The following is a 21,979-nucleotide window of genomic DNA, read 5'->3' as shown; positions in this document are numbered from 1 at the left end:
TATCGTCAGTTAGCTTAGCATCATCACATATCTCCCTCTCATTAAAAACTGTATGAATATCACTAACTGACACAGAAATATACAAACTGTCATGTTTGGACATTCTGCTAGCTTGTGATCCTACACTGACTTCCTGTTGACACAGCTGATTGTTCCTGATTGGATAGGGCTGCAGATGTTTCCTAGCAACAGATTACACATTAAAGTCTTTACTCTCTGAGACATGTAAAGGTGCAATATGTAATAGTTGTAGTTAAAATCCTTTGAAAATTAAATAACTAAGAGAAAATGAAGAATTAACAGTCTTTAGGTTGTTTCAAAGACATCTACGTTTTGTGTTGCAGAGACATCTATTGAAGTAAGCATGCTAACCAGCTAGCCCCTAGCCATTTTGTACCTCAAGAAGTGATAGTCCGACAGAACACACCACCAACACTGCCCCAGTGCTCCGAGCCCCCGGTCCAGGCAGAGTCCGGTTAATTTAGCATACTACCTAGTGGCAGCTATAGTTAGAAGCAGTTAGCAGCTATGTTTGGAGTTGTGTACAGAATGACTTCGAGTTGGCCAATTCTTACATATTGCACCTTTTTGGTTTTAATGTCTTGATTTAGTGAATGAGGAGTTTAACTCAGTCCAGGCTGCTGTCTGACACATTCAAGTCCTCAGCACATCTGTACCTGCTGCAGTAACATCTGTACTGGCATTAACACTGTAGACAATAAAAAACAGACACCTGACATGTTTAATGACACGCCTGTGTGTGTGTGTGTGTGTGTGTGTGTGTGCGTGTGTGTGCGTGTGTGTGGGTGTGTGTGCGTGTGCGTGTGACAGACTGGTGGATCTGCTGGTTGGCGCTCCTCTTTTCATGGACAGAGGCTCAGATGGAAAACTGAAGGAGGTGGGACAGGTAGGACACACTCGCACAGGAACATCAAAGAGGTTGCAGGTTAGCATGCTAACACACTGAATGCTAACATGGTGACACAATAAAAACATCACACATTTGAAAACTAAAGGAAAACATAACCAAATCAAATATCATCCTACACCTCCACATTGACTGTGTGTGTGTGTGTGTGTGTGTGTGTGTGTGTGTGTGTGTGTGTGTGTGTGTGTGTGTGTGTGTGTGTTCTCCAGGTATCAGTGCACCTTGGCAGTGGTGGGTTCTCCTTCCACCCTGCTCAGGTGCTCACAGGGTTGGAGAAGTACGCCAGGTACGGCTCTGCCATCGCAGCGCTGGGAGACCTGGACAGGGATGGATTCAATGGTAACACACACACACACACACACACACTCACACACTCACACACTCACACGCACTCTGACCTGCCTCGCCTCACCTCTCTTGTCGTGTCTCTTCCAGATGTGGCCATCTCTGCTCCATATGGAGGCCCCGACCGTCACGGTCTTGTCTACATCCATAATGGCCGCCCTCAGGGGCCGGACCCCTCACCTTCACAGGTAAACACTACCAGCAGGTGACATTTAGTATGAGCAGTCAGATACATCTGAACATTACATTACACACGTTAAATTACATTACATACATTACATTATATATGTGTGTGTGTGTGTGTGTGTGTGTGTGTGTGTGTGTGTGTTGTCTGTCAGGTCCTGCAGGGTAAATGGGCTTCGAGCTACATGCCTGCTAGCTTTGGATACTCCATGACTGGAAACACTGACATCGACCAGAATGGATACCCAGGTACACACACACACACACACACACGCACACGCACACACACACACACACACACACACACACACACACACACACACACACACACACACACAGCAGGGATGAACTGCTGCTGTGATTAAAGCTGCTGTTTGTGTCTGCAGATTTAATAGTGGGAGTCTTTGGAGCAGACAAAGCAGTTTTATACAGGTAATCCTACTGTGTGTGTGTGTGTGTGTGCGTGTGCGTGTGTGTGTGTGTGAGGAATTTAATGAGTGGGACCTCCTGATATCAAAGACTTTCTGTTTCCTCCTCACTTTAATGATGCTGTTAGAGCAGATTAACCCTTTCACTCCTCAGACCTGTTTACTCATTATTAATGATTCTTTTGTTCTTTTGATATTTATTGTTTTGATATTTATTGTTTTGATATTTATTCTTTATTATGTGTCAGAGCTCGTCCAGTGATCAGTGTGAACGCCACATTAGACATCACTCCTCAGATCATTAACCCAGAAGAGAAGACCTGCACACTTCCTACAACCAGCACTTTGGTGTCTTGGTGAGTTTACACGTGTTGACACTTCCTGTTTGTACCTGAACAGGTGTGTCCTGAGCTCAGGTGTGTCCTGAGCTCTCTACCGTTGAGTCCTCAGTGAAGGTTGTAACTGAATCTGAAGCAGCTCCTGCGCTTCATCCTATGTGACAGTTATCTCATGTGATGTCTGTGTTTTCAGTTTTAAGGTGAAGTATTGTCTGAAGGCCAGCGGGCCTGGAGCCCCACAGACCCTCAGTGAGTGACACACACACTCACACACACACACACACACACACACAAACATACACACTCAGACTCTGATTGGTCTCCTCTCTGATTGGCCCGCTGAAGGTTTCCGTGTGGACCTCATGTTGGACCGTCTGAAGCAGAAGGAGGCGACTAAGCGCGTCCTCTTCCTGCACGGTCGGACCTTCCAGTACTCCAAGAACATGATGGTGACGAACGGGAAGGCGCCGGCCTGCGAGGAGCAGCACGTCTTCCTGAGGGTGAGGAGGTGACACGAGTCAGGAGGGAGAGAAGAAGAAACTGTTTCATGTGATTGATGTGTAAACTTGTGTCTCAGGATGAGTTTCGAGATAAGATCACTCCGATCTCCGTGGTGATGGAGTACAGTCTGGACTATCAGCTGGCTGCAGATCAGACCGGACTGCAGCCCATCGTCGACATGTCCGCCCCCTCCAACGTCACCAAACAGGTAACTGTGTGTGTGTGAGAGAGAGCACTCACACTGCTGTCAATGTTTTCTGTCATCTTTACTGTAAATATTCTGTAATATATTAAAACATATATAATATTACTGTACGCTCTTTCTTTCTTCTTCTTTCTCACGTTGTGTCTCTCGTCTCCTCCCTTGTCTCCTCCCTTGTCTCCTCGCTGGTCATCTCCTCCCTCGTCTCCTCCCTCGTCTCCTCCCTTGTCTCCTCGCTGGTCATCTCCTCCCTCGTCTCCTCCCTTGTCTCCTCGCTGGTTATCTCCTCCCTCGTCTCCTCCCTCGTCTCCTCGCTGTTCGTCTCCTCGCTGGTCATCTCCTCCCTCGTCGGTTCGTTCAGGCTCACATCCTGTTGGACTGTGGAGACGACAACATCTGTAAACCCGACCTGAGGCTGTCGGTGACGAGGTGGGAGACGTCCTGCAGACTTATGAGTTTAAAACATCTCAAATGGAATCAGACAGTCAGAAATGATACAAATATAAAGGTGTTTACGTTACTTTGTTGTCATAGCGACCACCAGCAGATCTACATCGGAGACGACAACGCTCTGACTCTGCAGATCAGCGCCGAGAATCAGGGAGAGGGAGCGTACGAGGCCGAGCTGCACGTCTACCCTCCACAGCAGGCCGACTTCACCGGGGTCGGAGCTGTTCGCAGCCAGGTAACTACACCTGCACCTGTAACTACACCTGTACCTGTAACTACACCTGCACCTGTAACTGCACCTGTACCTGTAACTGCACCTGCACCTGTAACTACACCTGTACCTGTAACTACACCTGCACCTGTAACTACACCTGCACCTCTAACTACACCTGTACCTGTAACTACACCTGCACCTGTTACTACACCTGTACCTGTAACTGCACCTGTAACTACACCTGCACCTGTAACTACACCTGTACCTGTAACTGCACCTGTAACTACACCTGCACCTGTAACTACACCTGCACCTGTAACTACACCTACACCTGTACCTGTAACTACACCTGCACCTGTAACTACACCTGTACCTGTAACTACACCTGCACCTGTAACTACACCTGTACCTGTAACTGCACCTGTAACTACACCTGCACCTGTAACTACACCTGTACCTCTAACTACACCTGCACCTCTAACTACACCAGCACCTCTAACTACACCTGTACCTGTAACTACACCTGCACCTGTAACTACACCTGCACCTGTAACTACACCTGTACCTGTTACTACACCTACACCTCTAACTACACCTGTACCTGTAACTACACCTGCACCTGTAACTACACCTACACCTCTAACTACACCTGCACCTCTAACTACACCTGTACCTGTAACTACACCTGCACCTGTAACTACACCTACACCTGTAACTACACCTGCACCTCTAACTACACCTGCACCTGTAACGACACCTGTACCTGTAACTACACCTGTACCTGTAACTACACCTGCACCTCTAACTACACCTGCACCTCTAACTACACCTGTACCTGTAACTACACCTGTACCTGTAACTACACCTGCACCTCTAACTACACCTGCACCTGTAACTACACCTGCACCTGTAACTACACCTGTACCTGTAACTACACCTGCACCTGTAACTACACCTGTACCTGTAACTACACCTGCACCTCTAACTACACCTGCACCTCTAACTACACCTGTACCTGTAACTACACCTGCACCTCTAACTACACCTGCACCTGTAACTACACCTGCACCTGTAACTACACCTGTACCTGTAACTGCACCTCTAACTACACCTGTACCTGTAACTACACCTACACCTACACCTACACCTACATCTCCACCCAGAACCACTCGAGGCAGCACAGTGTTGGTTTCTCTTCACTCTTCATGTTTGGTCACTGTCTGTCGGCCTCAGTGTAACACCTGGACGTACCTGCACCTTTCATGACATCACAACTAGTTTAGAGCCAATCAGGGTCCAGAATGAAACATAGTGCACATCAACACACCAGACACACTTTGACAGACACACTGAAGCAACCTGCAGGTTCATGCAGAAAGTTAGTTCAGAACTTTTTTCTGGGAAAACGGTTCTGAACTGGTTCTGATCTGGTTCTGTTATGGTTCTGATCTGGTTCTTATATGATTCTGATCTGGTTCTGATCTGGCCCAGACTCTCAACAGGTTGTCCTGCGCCTACAAGAAGGAGAACCAGACCAAGATGGTGGTGTGTGACCTGGGAAACCCCATGAAGGGAGGAACCAAGGTCAGTGATCACATGACTGATCCGGACACAGTCGGGCTGTCAGGAGCAGATCCAATGTGCTGCTGGTGCAGCGGGTCACAGAGGTTTCACTGATGAAGACGAGTTAGGACAGAAATGAGAGGAAGCAGACGGAGGAGCTGACAGTCAAACAGCAGCTCTAGATTTAAACAGGAAGTTCTGAAGATCAGTTTGTTACAGAACTAGAACTTAAGGTACCAGTTCATGTGGTTATTATGGAGATGGTTCTGCTACATGAGCTGTGACGATCATCAGACTAACACGTTCACACTCTGTTCTGATCCATCACACAGCACTTTGATATTCTGTCATGTTTCTGACTCTGCTCTCCTCTCTGTCTCCTGCTGCTTCCTGATTGGTCCTCTGCTGTCTGTCTCCTTGCTGTGATTGGTCAGGTGCTGGCAGAGTTGAGGTTCAGTGTTCACCAGCTGTCAGAGGAGGACACATCAGTGAAGTTTGACCTGCAGATTGTCAGGTACGGTCCTCTCACATGACATCCATCATCACCTTCCTCGTGTGACTGCAGCTCACTTCCTGTTTGTCCGTCTGCCAACGTGATTGGATGAAATTATTTAATAATTTAGTGATTTAATGATTTAGTGATTTAAAGATTTAATGAGGTAGTGATTTTAAGATTTAGTATTTAATTATTTAAAGATTTAGTATTTAATGATTTAAAGATTTAAAACTTTAATGATTTAAAGATTTAAAAATTGAATGATTTAGTGATTTAATGATTCAGTGATTTAATGATTTAATAATTTAATGATTTAGTGATTTAATGATTTAGTGATTTAATGAGTTAGTGATTTAAAGATTTAGTATTTAATGATTTAAAGATTTAGTATTTAATGATTTAAAGATTTAATAATTTAGTGATTTAAAGATTTAAAAATTTAATGATTCAATGATTTAAAGATTTAAAAATGGAATGATTTAGTGATTTAATGATTTAATGATTTGAGGATTTAGTTTTTAATGATTTAAAGATTTAGTGATTTAATGATTTAATAATTTAATGATTTAGTGATTTAATGATTTAGTGATTTAATGAGTTAGTGATTTAAAGATTTAGTGATTTAAAGATTTAATAATTCAGTGATTTAAAAATTTAATGATTTAAAGATTAAAAAATGTAATGATTTAGTGATTTAATGATTTAGTGATTTAAAGATTTAATGGTTTAGTGATTTAAATATTTAGTGTCGGGCTGATTTAATAATTTAAATCTGATCTGATTTAGTGATTTAAAGATTTAATAATTTAGTGATTTAATGAGTTAGTGATTTAAAGATTTAGTGATTTAAAGATTTAATAATTTAATGATTTAAAGATTTAGTGATTTAAAGATCTAATAATTTAGTCATTTAAAGATTTAGTGATTTAATGATTTAGTCATTTAAAGATTTAATAATTTAGTGATTTAAAGATTTAGTGATTTAATGAGTTAGTGATTTAAAGATTTAGTATTTAGTGATTTAAAGATCTAATAATTTAGTCATTTAAAGATTTAGTGATTTAAAGATTTAGTGATTTAATGACTTAGTGATTTAAAGATTTAGTATTTAGTGATTTAATGATTTAGTCATTTAAAGATTTAATAATTTAGTGATTTAAAGATTTAGTGATTTAAAGATTTAATAATTTAGTGATTTAAAGATTTAGTCATTTAAAGATTTAGTGATTTAAAGATTTAATAATTTAGTCATTTAAAGATTTAGTGATTTAATGATTTAGTCATTTAAAGATTTAATAATTTAGTGATTTAAAGATTTAGTGATTTAATGAGTTAGTGATTTAAAGATTTAGTATTTAGTGATTTAAAGATCTAATAATTTAGTCATTTAAAGATTTAGTGATTTAATGATTTAGTCATTTAAAGATTTAATAATTTAGTGATTTAAAGATTTAGTGATTTAAAGATTTAGTGATTTAAAGATCTAATAATTTAGTCATTTAAAGATTTAGTGATTTAAAGATTTAGTTATTTAAAGATTTAATAATTTAGTGATTTCATGATTTAGTGATTTAAAGATTTAGTGATTTAATGAGTTTATAAATGTTATCAGACTGAACAGATCAGATTCATCCAGTGTTTCACAGCTGCTTCTGATGGAAAATTGTGTCTCTGTCCTCTGTGTGTCACATGATGTGGTAGTTATCAGCAGCTATGTGTACTGATGACATCATCAGTATCAGTGTCACAGACTGCAGATCAGTGAAGCAGCAGCTGAATCTTCTCTGTTCGTTTCCTCATAAACTAAAGTTAAACTTCTTCTTCAGTCACTTTGATGGCTTAGGGTTAGCTGCTGACCCTCAAACAGCTGTCATGTGTTTATAAAGAAGAATCTGTCCAATCAGAGCAGAGTTTGTTAATAAGCTGCACACATCAGCATTCATGAGAGCAGAGCAGTTTGTCTCCTGACGCTAATTTACACAACAAAAAGTCTGTGTGTGTCTGTGTGTTTGTGTGTGTGTGAGAGAGAGAGTGGTATGTTAATGACAGGGTTGTGTTGCTCTGAGTGTTGATGTGCAGGAAGAGAAGAAGTGAGATGATATTAAAGCAGATCTGCAGGACTCACAGGCAGCAGCGCCCCCTGTGGCTGCTTCTGTAACAGCAGCAACACAACCTCACATCACTGACATCTGTTTACAAATGATGACATATGATGATGATGATGGTGATGATGATGAAGAGATGGTGATGGTGATGATGGTGATGATGGTGATGATGATGAAGATGATGATGGTGATGATGATGATGATGAAGATGAGATGGTGATGATGATGAAGATGAGATGGTGATGATGATGAAGATGATGATGGTGATGATGATGATGATGATGAAGATGAGATGGTGATGATGATGAAGATGATGATGGTGATGATGATGATGATGATGAAGATGAGATGGTGATGATGATGAAGATGATGATGGTGATGTTTGTGTTTCAGCTCTAATCAGTTCAACAACACCAGTCCGCGAGTCTCCAGCGTCACCAAACTGGCTGTCCTCGCTAAAGTCTCCATAAGAGGGTAACACACACACACACACACACACACACACACACAGACACACACAGACACACACGCATACACACAAACACAAACATAAACACACACACAGACACACATGCACACACACAGACACACACACACACACACACACACACACACAAACACAAACATAAACACACAGACACACACGCACACACACAAACATAAACACACACACAGACACACATGCACACACACAGACACACACGCACACACACACACACAAACACAAACATAAACACGCACAAACACAAACATAAACACACACACAGACACACACGCACACACACAAACACAAACATAAACACACACACACACACACACACAGAACATCTGTGTTGTGTCATTACAGTTTCTGTGATCTGTGTTTTCTTACGAACAGTAGATGACATGATTTAAACGGACTTTGAGCTCAGTGTTGTGGTTCACTCTGTATGGATCCACTGAACACGTCCGGTTCTAACGGACACAGTGAGAGACCAGCAGGTGGTTCTGGTATCATGTCAGTATGAACCGTAGCAGAAGTACCTACAGATGTTTTATCAGTGACAGAGACGTTTAGATGATACAGAGAAGGTTTTATAATCGACTGCAGTAGTATGTCTAATTTATATTATCTTTGTGTGTGTGTGTGTGTGTGTGTGTGTGTGTGTGTGTGTGTTGTCAGGACGTCCTCTCCTGGTCAGGTTCTTCTTCCCATCGCTAACTGGAAACCTAAAGAGCCTCCTGTGGTGGGAGACGACATCGGACCACAGATCGTTCACGTCTACGAGGTACACACACACACACACACACATACATATAGTCACTGCATATATCAGTGTGTATAAAGTCAGATCCAATTTGAAAATAAAAAAGAAGAAATAATAGTAACCTGTGAATCAGCTGGTCTGAAGTGATTGTACACACTGTGGTCCGGTCAGAAGGTGGTGCTGTACGCTGTAATAACAGGAGAAGAAGAGGGACTGTGTGCATGGAGCTCTTCTTCTTCTTCTTCTTCTTCTTCTTCTTCTTCATCTTCATATAAAACATCTGAGATCATGAATCAAACGTTCTGTTTGAATGAAGATTCTGGTGTTTGTCAGACAGCAGTTATTCAGTCTGAACCGTTTCACAGGAGGACGTAACAGACCAGAGCATCAGTTTCAGCACATGATTGATTTAATCAATAATCAATAACCGTGTCTGCTCTCAGCTGCTGAACAATGGGCCCAGTACATTCAGTAAGGCCTCTCTGGAGGTGGAGTGGCCGTACCAGTTCAAGAACGGCTCGCTGCTCTACATCACGAAGTACGAGACTGAAGGACCAATCAACTGCACCACTGACATGGAGATCAACCCCCTGAACGTCTCTGTGAGCAGGACACACACCTGTACACACACCTGTACACAGAACTGAACACTGAACATAAAGAACCACTTCATTGGCAGAACACCATGTCACGTCATAAACTATAAAATACAAAGTGTTGAATGTTCATGTCTGAGAGTCACTTCATGATCAATGATCGGCTTCAAACCTGAGGACAAATCACAAGACTGATTTTAATAAGTGTGTGTGTGTGTGTGTGTGTGTGTGCGTGTGCGTGCGTGTAGAACCCACTCTCCTCGGGGAAGAACAGCAGCGGGACTCCAGCCAGAGAACGAGAGACGGAGGGACGGAACAGAAACCACGTCCGCAAGAGAGACCTGGAGTCCAGAGACACACAGAGTGACCTGCAGACGCTGGTACACACACACACACACACACGCACGCACACACATGCACACGCACACCTGATCTGATCTTGTATTAATACTTTAGCTATAGTATCTATATGCACCTGTTACTGTTGATGTTCCATGTAATAAACTTCACACTAAGTTTGTGATGAGGACAGCTAACTCAGCTAACTCAGCTAACTCAGCTGACACAGCTGACACAGCTAACACAGCTAGCTCAGTTGCTAATAGGGAAATAAAGGTTTATTCATAAGATGTTTATATGCCATCTTCTCATGTCTCCTGACTGTGTGTGAACCACTTTATACATCCGACAACCACATGATGAGATGTGATAGCTTCCTCTGGTTTGGACTCTCTGTCCAATCACAGCTCGGCCCTGTGAGGGCGACTTGTCATTGGTCGACAGGTGAACTCTTGTATTGAACTCAATTTCAAGGCTTAGCACAGGTAGACACACCTGTGACTGGATCCATGTTGGTGCGGTCAGATCAGCTGTGATGTTGTTTGTACAACAAGCTGTAAACAAATGAAAGATGTCAGCATGTTGTTGGTGTACATCATGACATCATGATGACATCACACAGATCATGTACGTGTCACAGAAAATGTCAAGCAGCAGAAACAAGAAACCAAACATCATCTGAATAAATCTGACACACAAGTGAAACATGTGTGTGTGTGTGTGTGTGTGTGTGTGTGTGTGTGTGTGTGTGTGTAGGACTGCTCTACAGCAGAGTGTTTGAGGCTCAGGTGTCAGGTGGGTCGTCTGGAGAGGAGGAAGAACGCCATCCTGTTCATCTACTCCCGCCTGGCTGTCAACAACTTCCTCAGGGTAAACAAACAAACAAACAAACAAACAAACAAACAAACACCTGGTTGTTGGTGTTGGGGCTGATGTGACGACAGTAAAATGTCGTAATGAATCCAACATCTGAACAAACAGAAACCATCAGAGTGATGCTGAGTGTAAAGAAGTTGATCTGGCTGATCACATGTATTGATGATGTCATCCTGATGGATTCATTTTGAACTGTGTGTTTCTTAAAGCAGAACCTGAACGAGTTATTGATCAGTCATAAAAACAACAATCTCACAGGAGAACTGTTTCCTGGTAACTGCCTGGAGTCTGCTGGTTGCCTGGCAACTGGTCCCAGGTGTTGGTGTTTGTACAGATGACACACAAAAGGTGGTCAGAAGTTTTTTCAGTATCAGAGTAATCTATTACATATAGATTACAGTGCAGACAGGAGCTGCTAACAGCTGACTACATGTACACAAATAAAGGATAAACAACAGTGTAGTGTGTGTGTGGGTGTGGGTGTGTCTGTCAGTCATGTGACTCTGTGTGTTTGTTTGTTTTCAGACTGAGAATCAGAACCGATCATATGTGGTGCGATCCACGGCCTCCTTCGCTGTCATCGAGATGCCCTACAAGAACCTGGAGCTAGAGCTACCATCCAACAGTACCACCGTAAGACACACACACACACACACACACACACTGACACACACTCACTCCAGTCTGTTCTCACGTCACTCGTTATCAGACCATTTGTTTCTTGCACGTTATTACCAACTGTGTTAATGCTGCTGTGTGTGTGTGTGTGTGTGTGTGTGTGTGTGTGTCTTCAGGTGAGTGTGTCGGTGGTGTGGGTGGCTGAGCCTCCTCAGTCGGTCCCTGGGTGGGTCGTGGCTCTGGCCGTGCTGGCTGGACTGCTGCTGCTGGCTCTGCTCATCTTCATCATGTATAAGGTCAGACACTCACAGGTCACTGTAACATGCTGCAGTGGAATGTAACTAAGTACTTTTACTCAGTTACAGTGCTGAGGTACACTGCCTCCACCCTTGAATAGGGGAAAAGAGCCAATTCACCAAATCAGTCTCAGATAACAGCTGTAACGGTTGAAGGTTTGTGGATCCTTGACAGAGTCGAAGTTAGCAACATTCACTCTTGTACAATATTAAATAGGCAGCATGAAGGTTCAAAAGTCTTTTATTTAACACAAAGATGAAAACACACAATATAACTAACATATACTATATACAGGTGTGTGTGTGTGTGTGTGTGTGTGTGTGTGTGTGTGTGTGTGTGATGTGATGACAGGTTATAGAAGATGGTTAGTTGCATGCAAAGACTCTGAGACTGTATGAAGCATCATTCAACTAACATCAAAATTAGCCGTGTAGCAAAGCAAACTACCAATAACCTGACATGAGATCACAATAACAGTGAACACATGTGCATCACATCAACCAGAGTTTAAAGTCCTGTGCTTAGCTGCGCTATGCTGTGTGCTATCTAGGCCCAGTTCAATGTTACCAGTCTTTGAAGAAAAGGTGCTGGTGGTTCCTTGGCTCATGAGCCAAGCAGGAGAAGGTTGGAAGGTTGGAAGGTTGCTGTTCTTCCTGTGCAAAGTTTAATAAAAGACAGCAGGTGGAGGAAACTGGTCGCTCCTTTCGTTTGCAGGGATAGCAGCTCTGTGCTAACTTACTCCATGTTCCTCAGATTGTGGTGTTAGCTGGTAAGCTTTGCGTTGCAGCTGCGGGTGCTAACTGATCTGGAATACTAGCAGGACCTCATGTCGCTGCAGTGAGGAGAAGTTCTTTGGACCTGCTGGAACTGCTGCTTGCAGCTCTCAGCAGCTGTTAGGCCCAGAAGAGTCCAGGAGAAGAGAACTTGAAGGCAGGCAGCCCCGTGGGGAGAGAGGCGGAGAAGAGAGAGAACAAAGGAAGGAGCTGGAGTTTTGACTATCTGGTCAGAGGGGGTCTGTCACCCTGACCAATAGTAGCTCAAGGCTGAATTTGCACCTAGGTGTGAAGACTGGGGAATTCTGGGAAACTGAGCTCAGTTCAGTCTATTTTGAAATCCACAGTGAACGACTTCATCTGTGGGTCCCAACACTTTATTGATACTTTTGATACTTAAGTACATTTGCCATCAGATACTTTAAGACTTTTACTCGAGTACTGATACAAAAGTAATATTTTAATACCATGTCTTTACTGGATTTTGACTGTTGGGAACTTTTTAAACACTGTATCAGTCACAAAAAGTTAATGTACAGAAGTGAAGTACTCTGTAATTAGAGTACATAGTCCTTATGTAGTAGTTTAAATTTACTGTATGTGATGTTTCAGTGGCATGATGAATAATTAACAACTTGATTGTTTGTCTTAATGTCGTCTTCCTCCTCTCCTTCTTCTTCTTCTTCCTGTTTAGCTGGGTTTCTTTAAGAGAGTGCGCCCCCCACAGGAGGACTGCACTGAGAAGGAGCAGCTGCAGCCAGAAGAGAATGGTAACGCTGATGCCTAGAGGAGGAGGAGGAGCAGAAAGAGGGGGAGGAGGAAGCAAAGGAGGAGGAGCAGGAGGATGAGCGCCCCCCCTCTGTATGATATACTTCAGGGTAAAAATGGCCGACAGGAGAGCTTCACTGTATCACTGTAGAGTCCGATAGAGGTTCTGGTTGAGGTTCTGGTTGAGGTTTTCATTAGCGTTTAGTTTTTTATTAATCATTTTGTGTTTGTGCCAAAAGAGATACTCTACCAGACGACACCGGTCCCACAGTTAAAGGACAAGTTCAACATATATTAGCTTTGTTACTGAGTGTCACATGTGCACTCTCAGGTTAGCTTAGCTTAGCACCAAGACAGCAGCTTTAACAGTCCTGATGAACTCATCTGTTTAATTAGTGTGATCATCACAGTGCAGAACCATCAGCTGACTGGTTTACAGAGGATTCTGTTGTGGACTGTTGCACACAAACACAGCTTACACTGTGATCTGAAGTGTTTCATGACCCAATCAGTGACTTCAGAGCTGCTGGTTGGCTGGTTTTGAATAGAACCAGGTAAATGTTGAACTACTCCTTCAACAAATGACCAGGAATGCTTCATGGGTCAAAACTCTGATCATCTGTGTTCGTTCCAACATGTTAATGAGGCATTAGAGAAATGTTTGGCCTGAGATTTAATTTGCACATTTTCTGTCCGGACCCAAACTGATTGATGAACTGTGGGTGTGTGTTGCCCACAAAGTCCAGAACTGCTGATAAATTCAAGTTATTGTATAAAACTGAGCCCTGATCAATAACACTGAGGCTCCTCTCCATTAGCTTCCACAAAGTGCTGACTTGTCTTCCCATAAAATATTAATAACAATAAAAACGGACAGATCCACTGAAGAAGAAAACAAGCCAACTTATTAAAAATAAACCATGAGAACAAAATCACTGCTAGCTGAGCTGAGTGTCACTGAGGAGTGAGTGAGTTTATGAAGCTAAGGATTGTGGGTACGTGACGTCCTCAGTGACGCCAATATGAAATGTGTCATCAGCAATAAGTGACCTGAGATCAGCTGCCTGTAGTTTCTGATTCAGGTGGTTCAGTTTATAGTGATGATGATGGTGATGATGGTGATGATGGCGATGATGGTGATGATGATGGTAATGATGCTGATGCTGATGATGATGGTGTTGATGGTGATGATGATGATGATGATGAGTGTTACAGTAATATATTACTCTGATGTATTCACCGTTTTCCTGCTGTGTGTGTGTGGGAGCTGTTTCTTGGGGTTTTTTCACTGTTTGTTAATATTTTTGAATCAGAGCGTCCGTTTCATTTCAATCATGAGTTTACGACCTTTTGTTTTTTCATTTGATGTTTGTTTGAAAATCAATGCAGCAATGGGTTTATGATCTACTTTGTAAAACTCACTGCTGACTAAGCCCCGTCCCTGAGTACTGATGTCCAATCAGAGCGAGGCAGGACAGGTCTGTCACTGCAACAGCAGTTTGTATCTGCCGTAACTGAAACTGACATCATTAGCATGTCTGCTAGCTATCTGACTACCTACAGTGCAACTGAGCATTATCTCCAAGGCTAAGAGTTAGTATAGCATAAGCTAACAACTTAAGTTTGTTGGTTTACTAGTAAAAACAACAACGTCCACTGTGTAGTTTTTCTCACTGTGTGGTAGAGATGCTATCAGAGTTTAAGCTAACATTAGCGGCTCTGTCCCGATCCTGATCAGCTAACATTAGCTAAGACAGTAAGCGATCAGCTCCATCTGTTAGCATGATAACATGTAGCCATCAAATGTATATGTATATATATATATATATATATATATATATATATATATATATATATACATATATATATATATATTTTATTTTTTATTTTTTTTAAGTTAGCATGAAACAGTTAGTGGAGCGTTTCATGCAAATATCCTTTTAGAAAAATCATTTTCCAGGAAATGAAAAACTGAATTATTAAATAATAATAAATTGATTCATGTGCCAGTGTTGGACCTGATACCGGCCTGAAGGTGAGATAAGTGACACCTTCCACTTAAAACCACTCAGCTGGAAACATTAAAATCAGAACTGGAGAACTGATGGAGCTAACGTTAGCTTGATTAGCATTGTAGCTACACTGATGAACCTGGTCATAATAGAATGGATCATTGTTTTAGGATTGTGATAATCAAATCTGTCGTTATGATTTTAAACTGTGTGAGAACAGAGAGATTGACAGACATAGGAACAGTAATTAAGTGGCGGGGCTTAGTGAGCAGTCAGTTAGTTCCAGTTATATTTTCCCGCCCTGCACTGACGCTTGTCTGCTCCTCCACTTGTTTTAATTTTTTAGCGTTATTTTCCTCAGATTTCAGATCGCGTCTGGCAGCTTCGTCTGAAAGCAGCTCGCTATTTTCTGTGTGCGCGCTTCTCAATATACAAACAAACAACATCAAGTTCCTACAGAATGGATTCACCCATATTGGGTTTTCATCCTGAATTAATGTTTATAGTTTTAAAGATATAATCAAATTAACAATCACAATAACACCACAGGAACACGTTATAAACCTAAATTTTATTATCCTCCGCCGCCACTAGAGGTCATTGCTGCACCGTCAAACTGTTATTGACTCCTGCTGTCATCACAGATTTACTCCACATATAAACTGTTATTAGTCTGATGAGCTTCTACTGGAGGAAACTTTACTCTTCTGACTGCGATGTCACACCTTCAGTCACTTCCTGTTGACCACAGTGTGAACAGGGTACAAGACACCACTTCACTTCAGACCAGTGAGATGGGATCTCATTAATAGCTCTTTAAGAGCTCATTAACATGTGTGAGTCTCCGATGGGACGAGGTGGACATTTCCTCCTGACAGAGCTGCTTCACTGCACTGTTAAACATTAACCCACGTGTTTAAACTGAACTAATATAAATTGTCACTTCACTTTAAACTCAGTTGAAAATATTCACAGAAGCGCTCAAGACTAAAGTTCTGCATTAAAAATGGACAGAAATATTTAATTATTGTTCAATATAATAATTATAATTTTTGTTGAATTATTTAGACAGAATAGAATCAGAGGCTAAAATCAAGTTATTCGATCGTTCCTGATGTAAAGTCTGTCTGTCTGTCTCTTTCTCTCTAACATGAGACAATATGGAGTATTTTTGATGTATGTATTCTTTCACCTGGAGAATAAAATTAACTTTTTCATAAAGAGATGATTTCACCTTTGATCTGAAATAAACTGATCCGTTCACATTTTAAACGTGTTTTGTTTGTGTCTCTGAGGAGCAGCTCAGCATCAACAGAAAATCATAAGATAACATGAGAATGTAAAAGATTTCCAGACACGTTGACCTGTACAGACGAGCTGTTTGTGATACAAACAGAAACTGAAGAAGACTACGGCTACAGCCATGCTAACAGCTAGCTCAATGTCAGCATGCTAACAGCTGTTCACACACAGACACACAGTGGAGTTAAAATATAAAGACTGTTTAAAATATGGACACTGACAGGAAACACTTCATGCAGTGAGCGAGTGCAGTTAAAAGTTTATTCTGTTCTGACTACATCTTCATGACAGGCTGAGACTGTCACTTCCCGCTTCCCTCTGATTGGTCACTGGGTCAGCAGGAAGCTGAGGTCACTTCCTGGGTCATACTCCACTGAAGGCTTCCCCCTAAAACAGCAAAACACGTACTGGTGTTACTGGTGTGCTCCCAGCTTCACTGTGTGTGTGTGTGTGTGTTTGTGTGTTACCTGGTGAACAGTCTGGCGCTGGTGGTTCCCAGCAGGGTGCCGGTGTTTCCCTCCACCAGCAGCATGGAGCCCTCCCTCAGACCCTGAATGTCAACACGACTTTAATTTAAATGTTTGACTGGTGAAGTTTTTAAGCTCGTTGAGACAGAAACATGAAGAACTGATGCAGACTTGAATCTGAACATCGTGTTTCTGTTCTGTAATGTTGACGTAATTTTAACTTGTTTTTAACTTTAACTGTCTGTCATTCAGGGGGCTAATGCTAGGTTTCTTCTGTTGGCAGTAAGCTAGTTAGCTGAACATGCTAATGATTGGATCTTAATTAGAGCAGATAAAAACAGTTAAAGGGAAACATGTTAAGATGTCATCAGTGACACTTCCAGCAGATGTTTCACAACAAAAGCATGTCTGTAATGAGCTGTGATGTGTCAGTGAATCTACATTATACTGAATATTGAGAAACACAAACATTAACATGTTGATCATGTTTGATTTAAATACAGACGAGTCTCACCAGAACACATGGAGTGTCCGGTTCCTCATGGTACTGAGTGATCCGCTGCTCTCTGGTCTCCTGGACAACAACAACAACGTGTTTTATAATAAATACCTGTTTTTCTTTGTCATCACAATCAGGAGTAAAATGATTCGTCCATCAATCAATGAGTTAATGATCAATGAGTTATTCTGATAACTGATTTCTGTCTGACATGACTTATTGATCATGAGAATCACAAAATTACAATCAATACACTTGAACACAAAATGTTCTTCCTGTTTTAATCAATGTGAAGAGACGAATGTAACAATAATAAACAGCTGATTTATAGTGTTCATGTGTCCTTCTCTAAAATATATTATTATTATTATTATTATATATGTTATTATTTATATAAAAATAAAACCTGCAATCAAAGTAATCAGTTACTCCAGCTGTTGAGTACTCTGACTCACCCCCATGTGGCGGCTCTTGGGGTCATGGTCCAGGTAGTGAGGGTTGATGTTGAAGGGCACGAGGCCGATGGCGGAGAAAGACGGAGGGAAGACAATGGGCATGTCGTTGGTGGTGTTGATGCTGACGGTCGCCACGTTGGTGCCAGCGCTCGAGCCCATGTAGGGGACGCCGTCCTACAGAGGAGGGAGGACAGGAGGGAGGAGACAGTTGAGGAGACAGGAGGATGAAGGTGTGTAAATCTCTTTGTTAATTTAAATGATGTCACTTCCTGCTGTCAGTCTCAGTGACATCAGAGGACAAGGCTGAGACAGTCTGGTTATTAAAGTATGTCAGCTGCTCCTCAGACAACATTCAGCAGCAAGAACCTCGTTTATAAAACTGATCTCAGATCGGTTGATGAAGGTTCATCCAGGTCCTGGTACTGCTAAGTTCTGTATCGTAGGCAACTGGATGTGTTTCAGTTTGTTGAAGATGCTTCACCTCTCAGCCAAGAGGCTTCTTCACTTCTAGCTAACTGGAGGAGCTGCAGGCTTTAAACTCTGTGTAGGAGTGTCCTTATAGAGTGTAAGAGTGTCCTTACAGTGTGTAGGGCCCTAGGATTTCCGCGATCAGAGGAACGTATGTGTGGGGAAAACTGCACGGAGGGAAGCAAATCTGGGTGGCACAACAAGCCCCCTCCACAGACTGAGCCCCTCCCCCTTCAAAACAACGTAAGCATGGCGAAGCGGCCTTCGTCGGCGAAAAAACTGAGAAACTTGACATTAACCCCTCAGTACAGAGCCGAGCAGTTCCTGAACGACTTGGTTGTGTCCTTCATCTACTTCCCAGTCAGCTCAGTTGATTGTGAGCGGAGCTTCAGCAAATAGAAAAACTCTTCTCACAGACAAGAGAGAGACACTAACTGAACTCAACACAAAGAGGCTGGCAATCGTGTATTTCAATGGTGATGTCGCTGATAGGTGGGAAACTTGAAGAGAGAGTAGCTCACAAGGACTAACTAGTCCTACAGCTTAAATAACTTGTTTAAGTTACTTTTGAAGAAGTTTAAAATGTTTGGTTGTTGTTTTATGACAAGTCAACTAAAGTTTCATTACTTGCTGCTTGTTTTTGATGGACTTTAATGTACTGTACGTACAGTATTGAGGAAATGTGTACAGGGTGTGGATGCGTCCTTACATTGTGTGGGAGTTCCCTTACAGAGTGTGAGAGTGTCCTTACAGGGTGTGGAAGTGTCCTTACAGAGTGTGGGAGTGTCCTTATAGGGTGTGAGAGTGTCCTTACAGTGTGTGGGAGTGTCCTTATAGGGTGTGAGAGTGTCCTTACAGAGTGTGGGAGTTCCCTTACAGAGTGTGAGAGTGTCCTTACAGGGTGTGGAAGTGTCCTTACAGAGTGTGGGAGTGCCCTTACAGAGTGTGGGAGTGTCCTTATAGGGTGTGAGAGTGTCCTTACAGTGTGTGGGAGTGTCCTTATAGGGTGTGAGAGTGGCCTTACAGAGTGTGAGAGTGGCCTTACAGAGTGTGAGAGTGTCCTTACAGTGTGTGGGAGTGCCCTTACATAGTGTGAGAGTGTCCTTACACTGTACGGGAGTGTCCTTAAAGAGTCATTAAGGACACGTGTGAGCTCTGAGTTTCAGAGTTGTTAGGGTCACTTGTGGGTTGTTGATCCAACCGGTCTTCATGTGGGTTGCTAAGGCTAGGTGAGCCCATGTGTGAATGGTTGTTGAGCTGTCTGAGAACTCAGTACATAATTGTATGTGGGTGATCAGTAATGTCTTAGGCCACCTCCTCTGTTCAAAGATAGATGGATTCTTTTACTCCTCTTTCAAACCATCTGTCTTCTCTGGACAAGATGTTTACATTGTTGTCCTCAAAGGAATGATTTGTCTCCTTCAGATGTAAGTGGACAGCAGAGTCTTGATCTGAGGAGTTGGTCCTCCTGTGTTGTGCCATTCGTTTATGGAGATGTTTTGTCTCCCCAATGTACAAATCTGTGCAGTCCTGCTGCATTGACCAGCATAAACTACATTACTCTGTTTCTGTCTGTTTTGTCCTCAGGATGGACGAGTCTCTGCCTCAGTGTGTTGGAAGGTTTAAAGTGAACCAGATATGATGTTTATTGAAGATCCTTCTGAGTTTCTCAGATGTTCCTGCGACATAATAACCTCCACGTGTGTGTGTGTGTGTGTGTGTGTGTGTGTGTCACCTCCAGCACTCTCCTCCTGATCTCTGTCACCAGCTTGTTGTCATAGAGACTCTTCAACAGCCGGAAGGTGTTTCCTCCTCCTACACACACATGCACACACATGCACACACACACACACACACACACACACACACACACACACACACACAAACGATGATGTGGTTGTGGGTGGAGGACTAGCAGGAAACAAGGAAGAAGAACAGATGGCCCCAAAATGGCCCCTCAGCTCCGGTGTGTTAAGTGATAGGGAGCTTGTCTGGATTTGAACCCTTCACTCTTCCTCCTGCTGCCTTGCTCAGCTGTTTATTGTCACGTTACTTGGATACGTATGGACGCTGTTTTCAGTTTGTTTCAACCACTTTCATTTTGGTCACCTACATTCAGACACTGCTGGCGTGTTGGTTCTGGTGTGTTGGTTCTGACAGTTTCATCTGCTCTGCTTGTGTGTCTGTCTCTCTCTCTCTCTCTGTCTGTGTGTGTGTGTCTGTCTGTCTGTCCATCCTCACCTATAAAAATGGCTTCCGCCTTCCTGACAGCGTTGACGGGGTCCGAAGCCTCATGGATCCCATCCAGCTCATAACCTGCAGGAGCCAATCACATGAGAGATAGAGATAGAGACAGTTACAGTTACTTTAGGTCCACACAGTGTATTACAACAGTATAGAGTACAGTACACAGTATACTGTACTGTACACTGTGTACAGTACAGTACACAGTATACTGTATACAGTAACAGGACGTACCCAGAGTGGTGAACTTGTCCCTGGCGGTCTTTGTGTAGGCGTCTCTGTCGTGGAGAGCGTATGGAACAAACAGAACCTTCTTCACATCTCTGAACACACAGAACATAACAGTGTCATTATCAGATATTATTATATAACAAACGTTATTATACTCAATATGAAATCCACCTGATGATGAAAGCTTTACTGATAACAGATCATTCTCGGTCTTTATTACACTGTAACCCCGTGTGACGGAACTTAAAGGTCATAGTTAACATACTCCTGCCTGTTCTCTCCTCACCAAACCTCACTGAAAAATCTCCTGTTTTAGTGATCGTTTAGACTTTATTACAAGCCTTTTCAACCATGACTTTGCACATTTAAGATAAAGCTTTTCATTTAAACTATTAATAATAACTGCTGTTCTGTGCCGAACTTTACCGCTCGACTCTTGACTCACAAAGGATTTTCTAACGTGTTCATAGACATGTGTGCATTTGGTAATGAGTCGGGAAATGTTAAACTGCAGGATTTTTAAAAGGAGTTCGTCCAAGAGAACACGACCCGCTCCTTGCAGTCTGCTCAGCGGCTGCAGTGAACTTACTTTCCGAAGAAGTGTGAGATGTTCTGCTGACAGTGGTCCAGATACCCGCCGCCGTGCAGCGTGGAGTTCGACACCAGCAGTAGCCTCCTCTTCATCTCTGGCACACACGGAGCCGAGCCGAGCCGACACACACACACACACACCGAGCCGAGCCGTAGGAAGCGGAGGAAACCTGCGGAGGTTTCGCTGCTCAGAGTCCAGAGGTCGGGGTCCACAGTCCGGCTGGGACAGCAGCTCTGTGGCGGTCTATAAACTGTAATAAACACTGATAACACGCACGTGTTACAGAACCAGACTGTGTTAATTATCAACTGTCAGATTAAATCTCTCCCGAACTAAAACTTCATTTAAACTCCACTGAGCGGAAACAACACCAGTACATCCGGCCCAATTGTTTCAGAATAAAAGTGTCATGAGCAGAGCCAAGCGACCAGTGACGTCATAT

At 42.6% G+C, this 21,979-nt stretch overlaps 2 protein-coding genes across 2 annotated transcripts in view; one reads left to right on the top strand and one right to left on the bottom strand.

Moving 5' to 3' along the window:
• The window catches only part of itgav (integrin, alpha V), a 47,854-nt gene extending 31,303 nt beyond the window's left edge, over positions 1 to 16,551 (top strand). Inside the window, exons 12-32 of the mRNA XM_084362853.1 lie at positions 832 to 907; positions 1,138 to 1,267; positions 1,364 to 1,461; positions 1,612 to 1,705; positions 1,843 to 1,888; positions 2,133 to 2,240; positions 2,416 to 2,471; positions 2,568 to 2,722; positions 2,800 to 2,931; positions 3,287 to 3,354; positions 3,460 to 3,610; positions 5,081 to 5,173; positions 5,587 to 5,666; positions 8,147 to 8,227; positions 8,916 to 9,021; positions 9,444 to 9,602; positions 9,845 to 9,976; positions 10,692 to 10,805; positions 11,337 to 11,444; positions 11,606 to 11,725; positions 13,194 to 16,551. Of these exons, the coding sequence (XP_084218979.1) occupies positions 832 to 907; positions 1,138 to 1,267; positions 1,364 to 1,461; positions 1,612 to 1,705; positions 1,843 to 1,888; positions 2,133 to 2,240; positions 2,416 to 2,471; positions 2,568 to 2,722; positions 2,800 to 2,931; positions 3,287 to 3,354; positions 3,460 to 3,610; positions 5,081 to 5,173; positions 5,587 to 5,666; positions 8,147 to 8,227; positions 8,916 to 9,021; positions 9,444 to 9,602; positions 9,845 to 9,976; positions 10,692 to 10,805; positions 11,337 to 11,444; positions 11,606 to 11,725; positions 13,194 to 13,286 (2,200 nt within the window). The 3' untranslated portion in view covers positions 13,287 to 16,551. The remainder of the gene's footprint in view (positions 1 to 831; positions 908 to 1,137; positions 1,268 to 1,363; positions 1,462 to 1,611; positions 1,706 to 1,842; positions 1,889 to 2,132; positions 2,241 to 2,415; positions 2,472 to 2,567; positions 2,723 to 2,799; positions 2,932 to 3,286; positions 3,355 to 3,459; positions 3,611 to 5,080; positions 5,174 to 5,586; positions 5,667 to 8,146; positions 8,228 to 8,915; positions 9,022 to 9,443; positions 9,603 to 9,844; positions 9,977 to 10,691; positions 10,806 to 11,336; positions 11,445 to 11,605; positions 11,726 to 13,193) is intronic.
• Positions 16,552 to 16,820: 269 nt separating this feature from the next.
• LOC311263018 (alpha-aspartyl dipeptidase) lies at positions 16,821 to 21,897 on the bottom strand. The gene is made up of 8 exons (XM_084362854.1): positions 21,535 to 21,897; positions 20,949 to 21,037; positions 20,712 to 20,786; positions 20,206 to 20,285; positions 18,003 to 18,176; positions 17,563 to 17,622; positions 17,049 to 17,131; positions 16,821 to 16,968 (listed from the first exon to the last, which is right to left on the bottom strand). Exons 1-8 carry the CDS (start codon positions 21,627 to 21,629, stop codon positions 16,908 to 16,910), a joined length of 717 nt encoding a protein of 238 aa, XP_084218980.1. The 5' UTR covers positions 21,630 to 21,897; the 3' UTR covers positions 16,821 to 16,907.
• Between the last annotated feature and the right edge of the window lie 82 nt (positions 21,898 to 21,979).

Source organism: Pagrus pagrus (genome assembly GCF_965226575.1).
Source record: "Pagrus pagrus genome assembly, chromosome: 9".
NCBI classification, from domain to species: domain Eukaryota; kingdom Metazoa; phylum Chordata; class Actinopteri; order Spariformes; family Sparidae; genus Pagrus; species Pagrus pagrus.
This window is presented reverse-complemented; position numbering and strand designations above follow the sequence as displayed.

Bases quoted from the DNA above. Each gene is read 5' to 3' on its own strand.
- LOC311263018 (XM_084362854.1), bottom strand. From the start codon at position 21,629: ATGAAGAGGAGGCTACTGCTGGTGTCGAACTCCACGCTGCACGGCGGC. The intron at 18,177-20,205 runs GTGACACACACA...CCTCCTCTGTAG, and splicing joins TCAGGAGGAGAGTGCTGGAG to GACGGCGTCCCCTACATGGG. The intron at 17,132-17,562 runs GTGAGACTCGTC...GTTGACATTCAG, and splicing joins CGGACACTCCATGTGTTCTG to GGTCTGAGGGAGGGCTCCAT.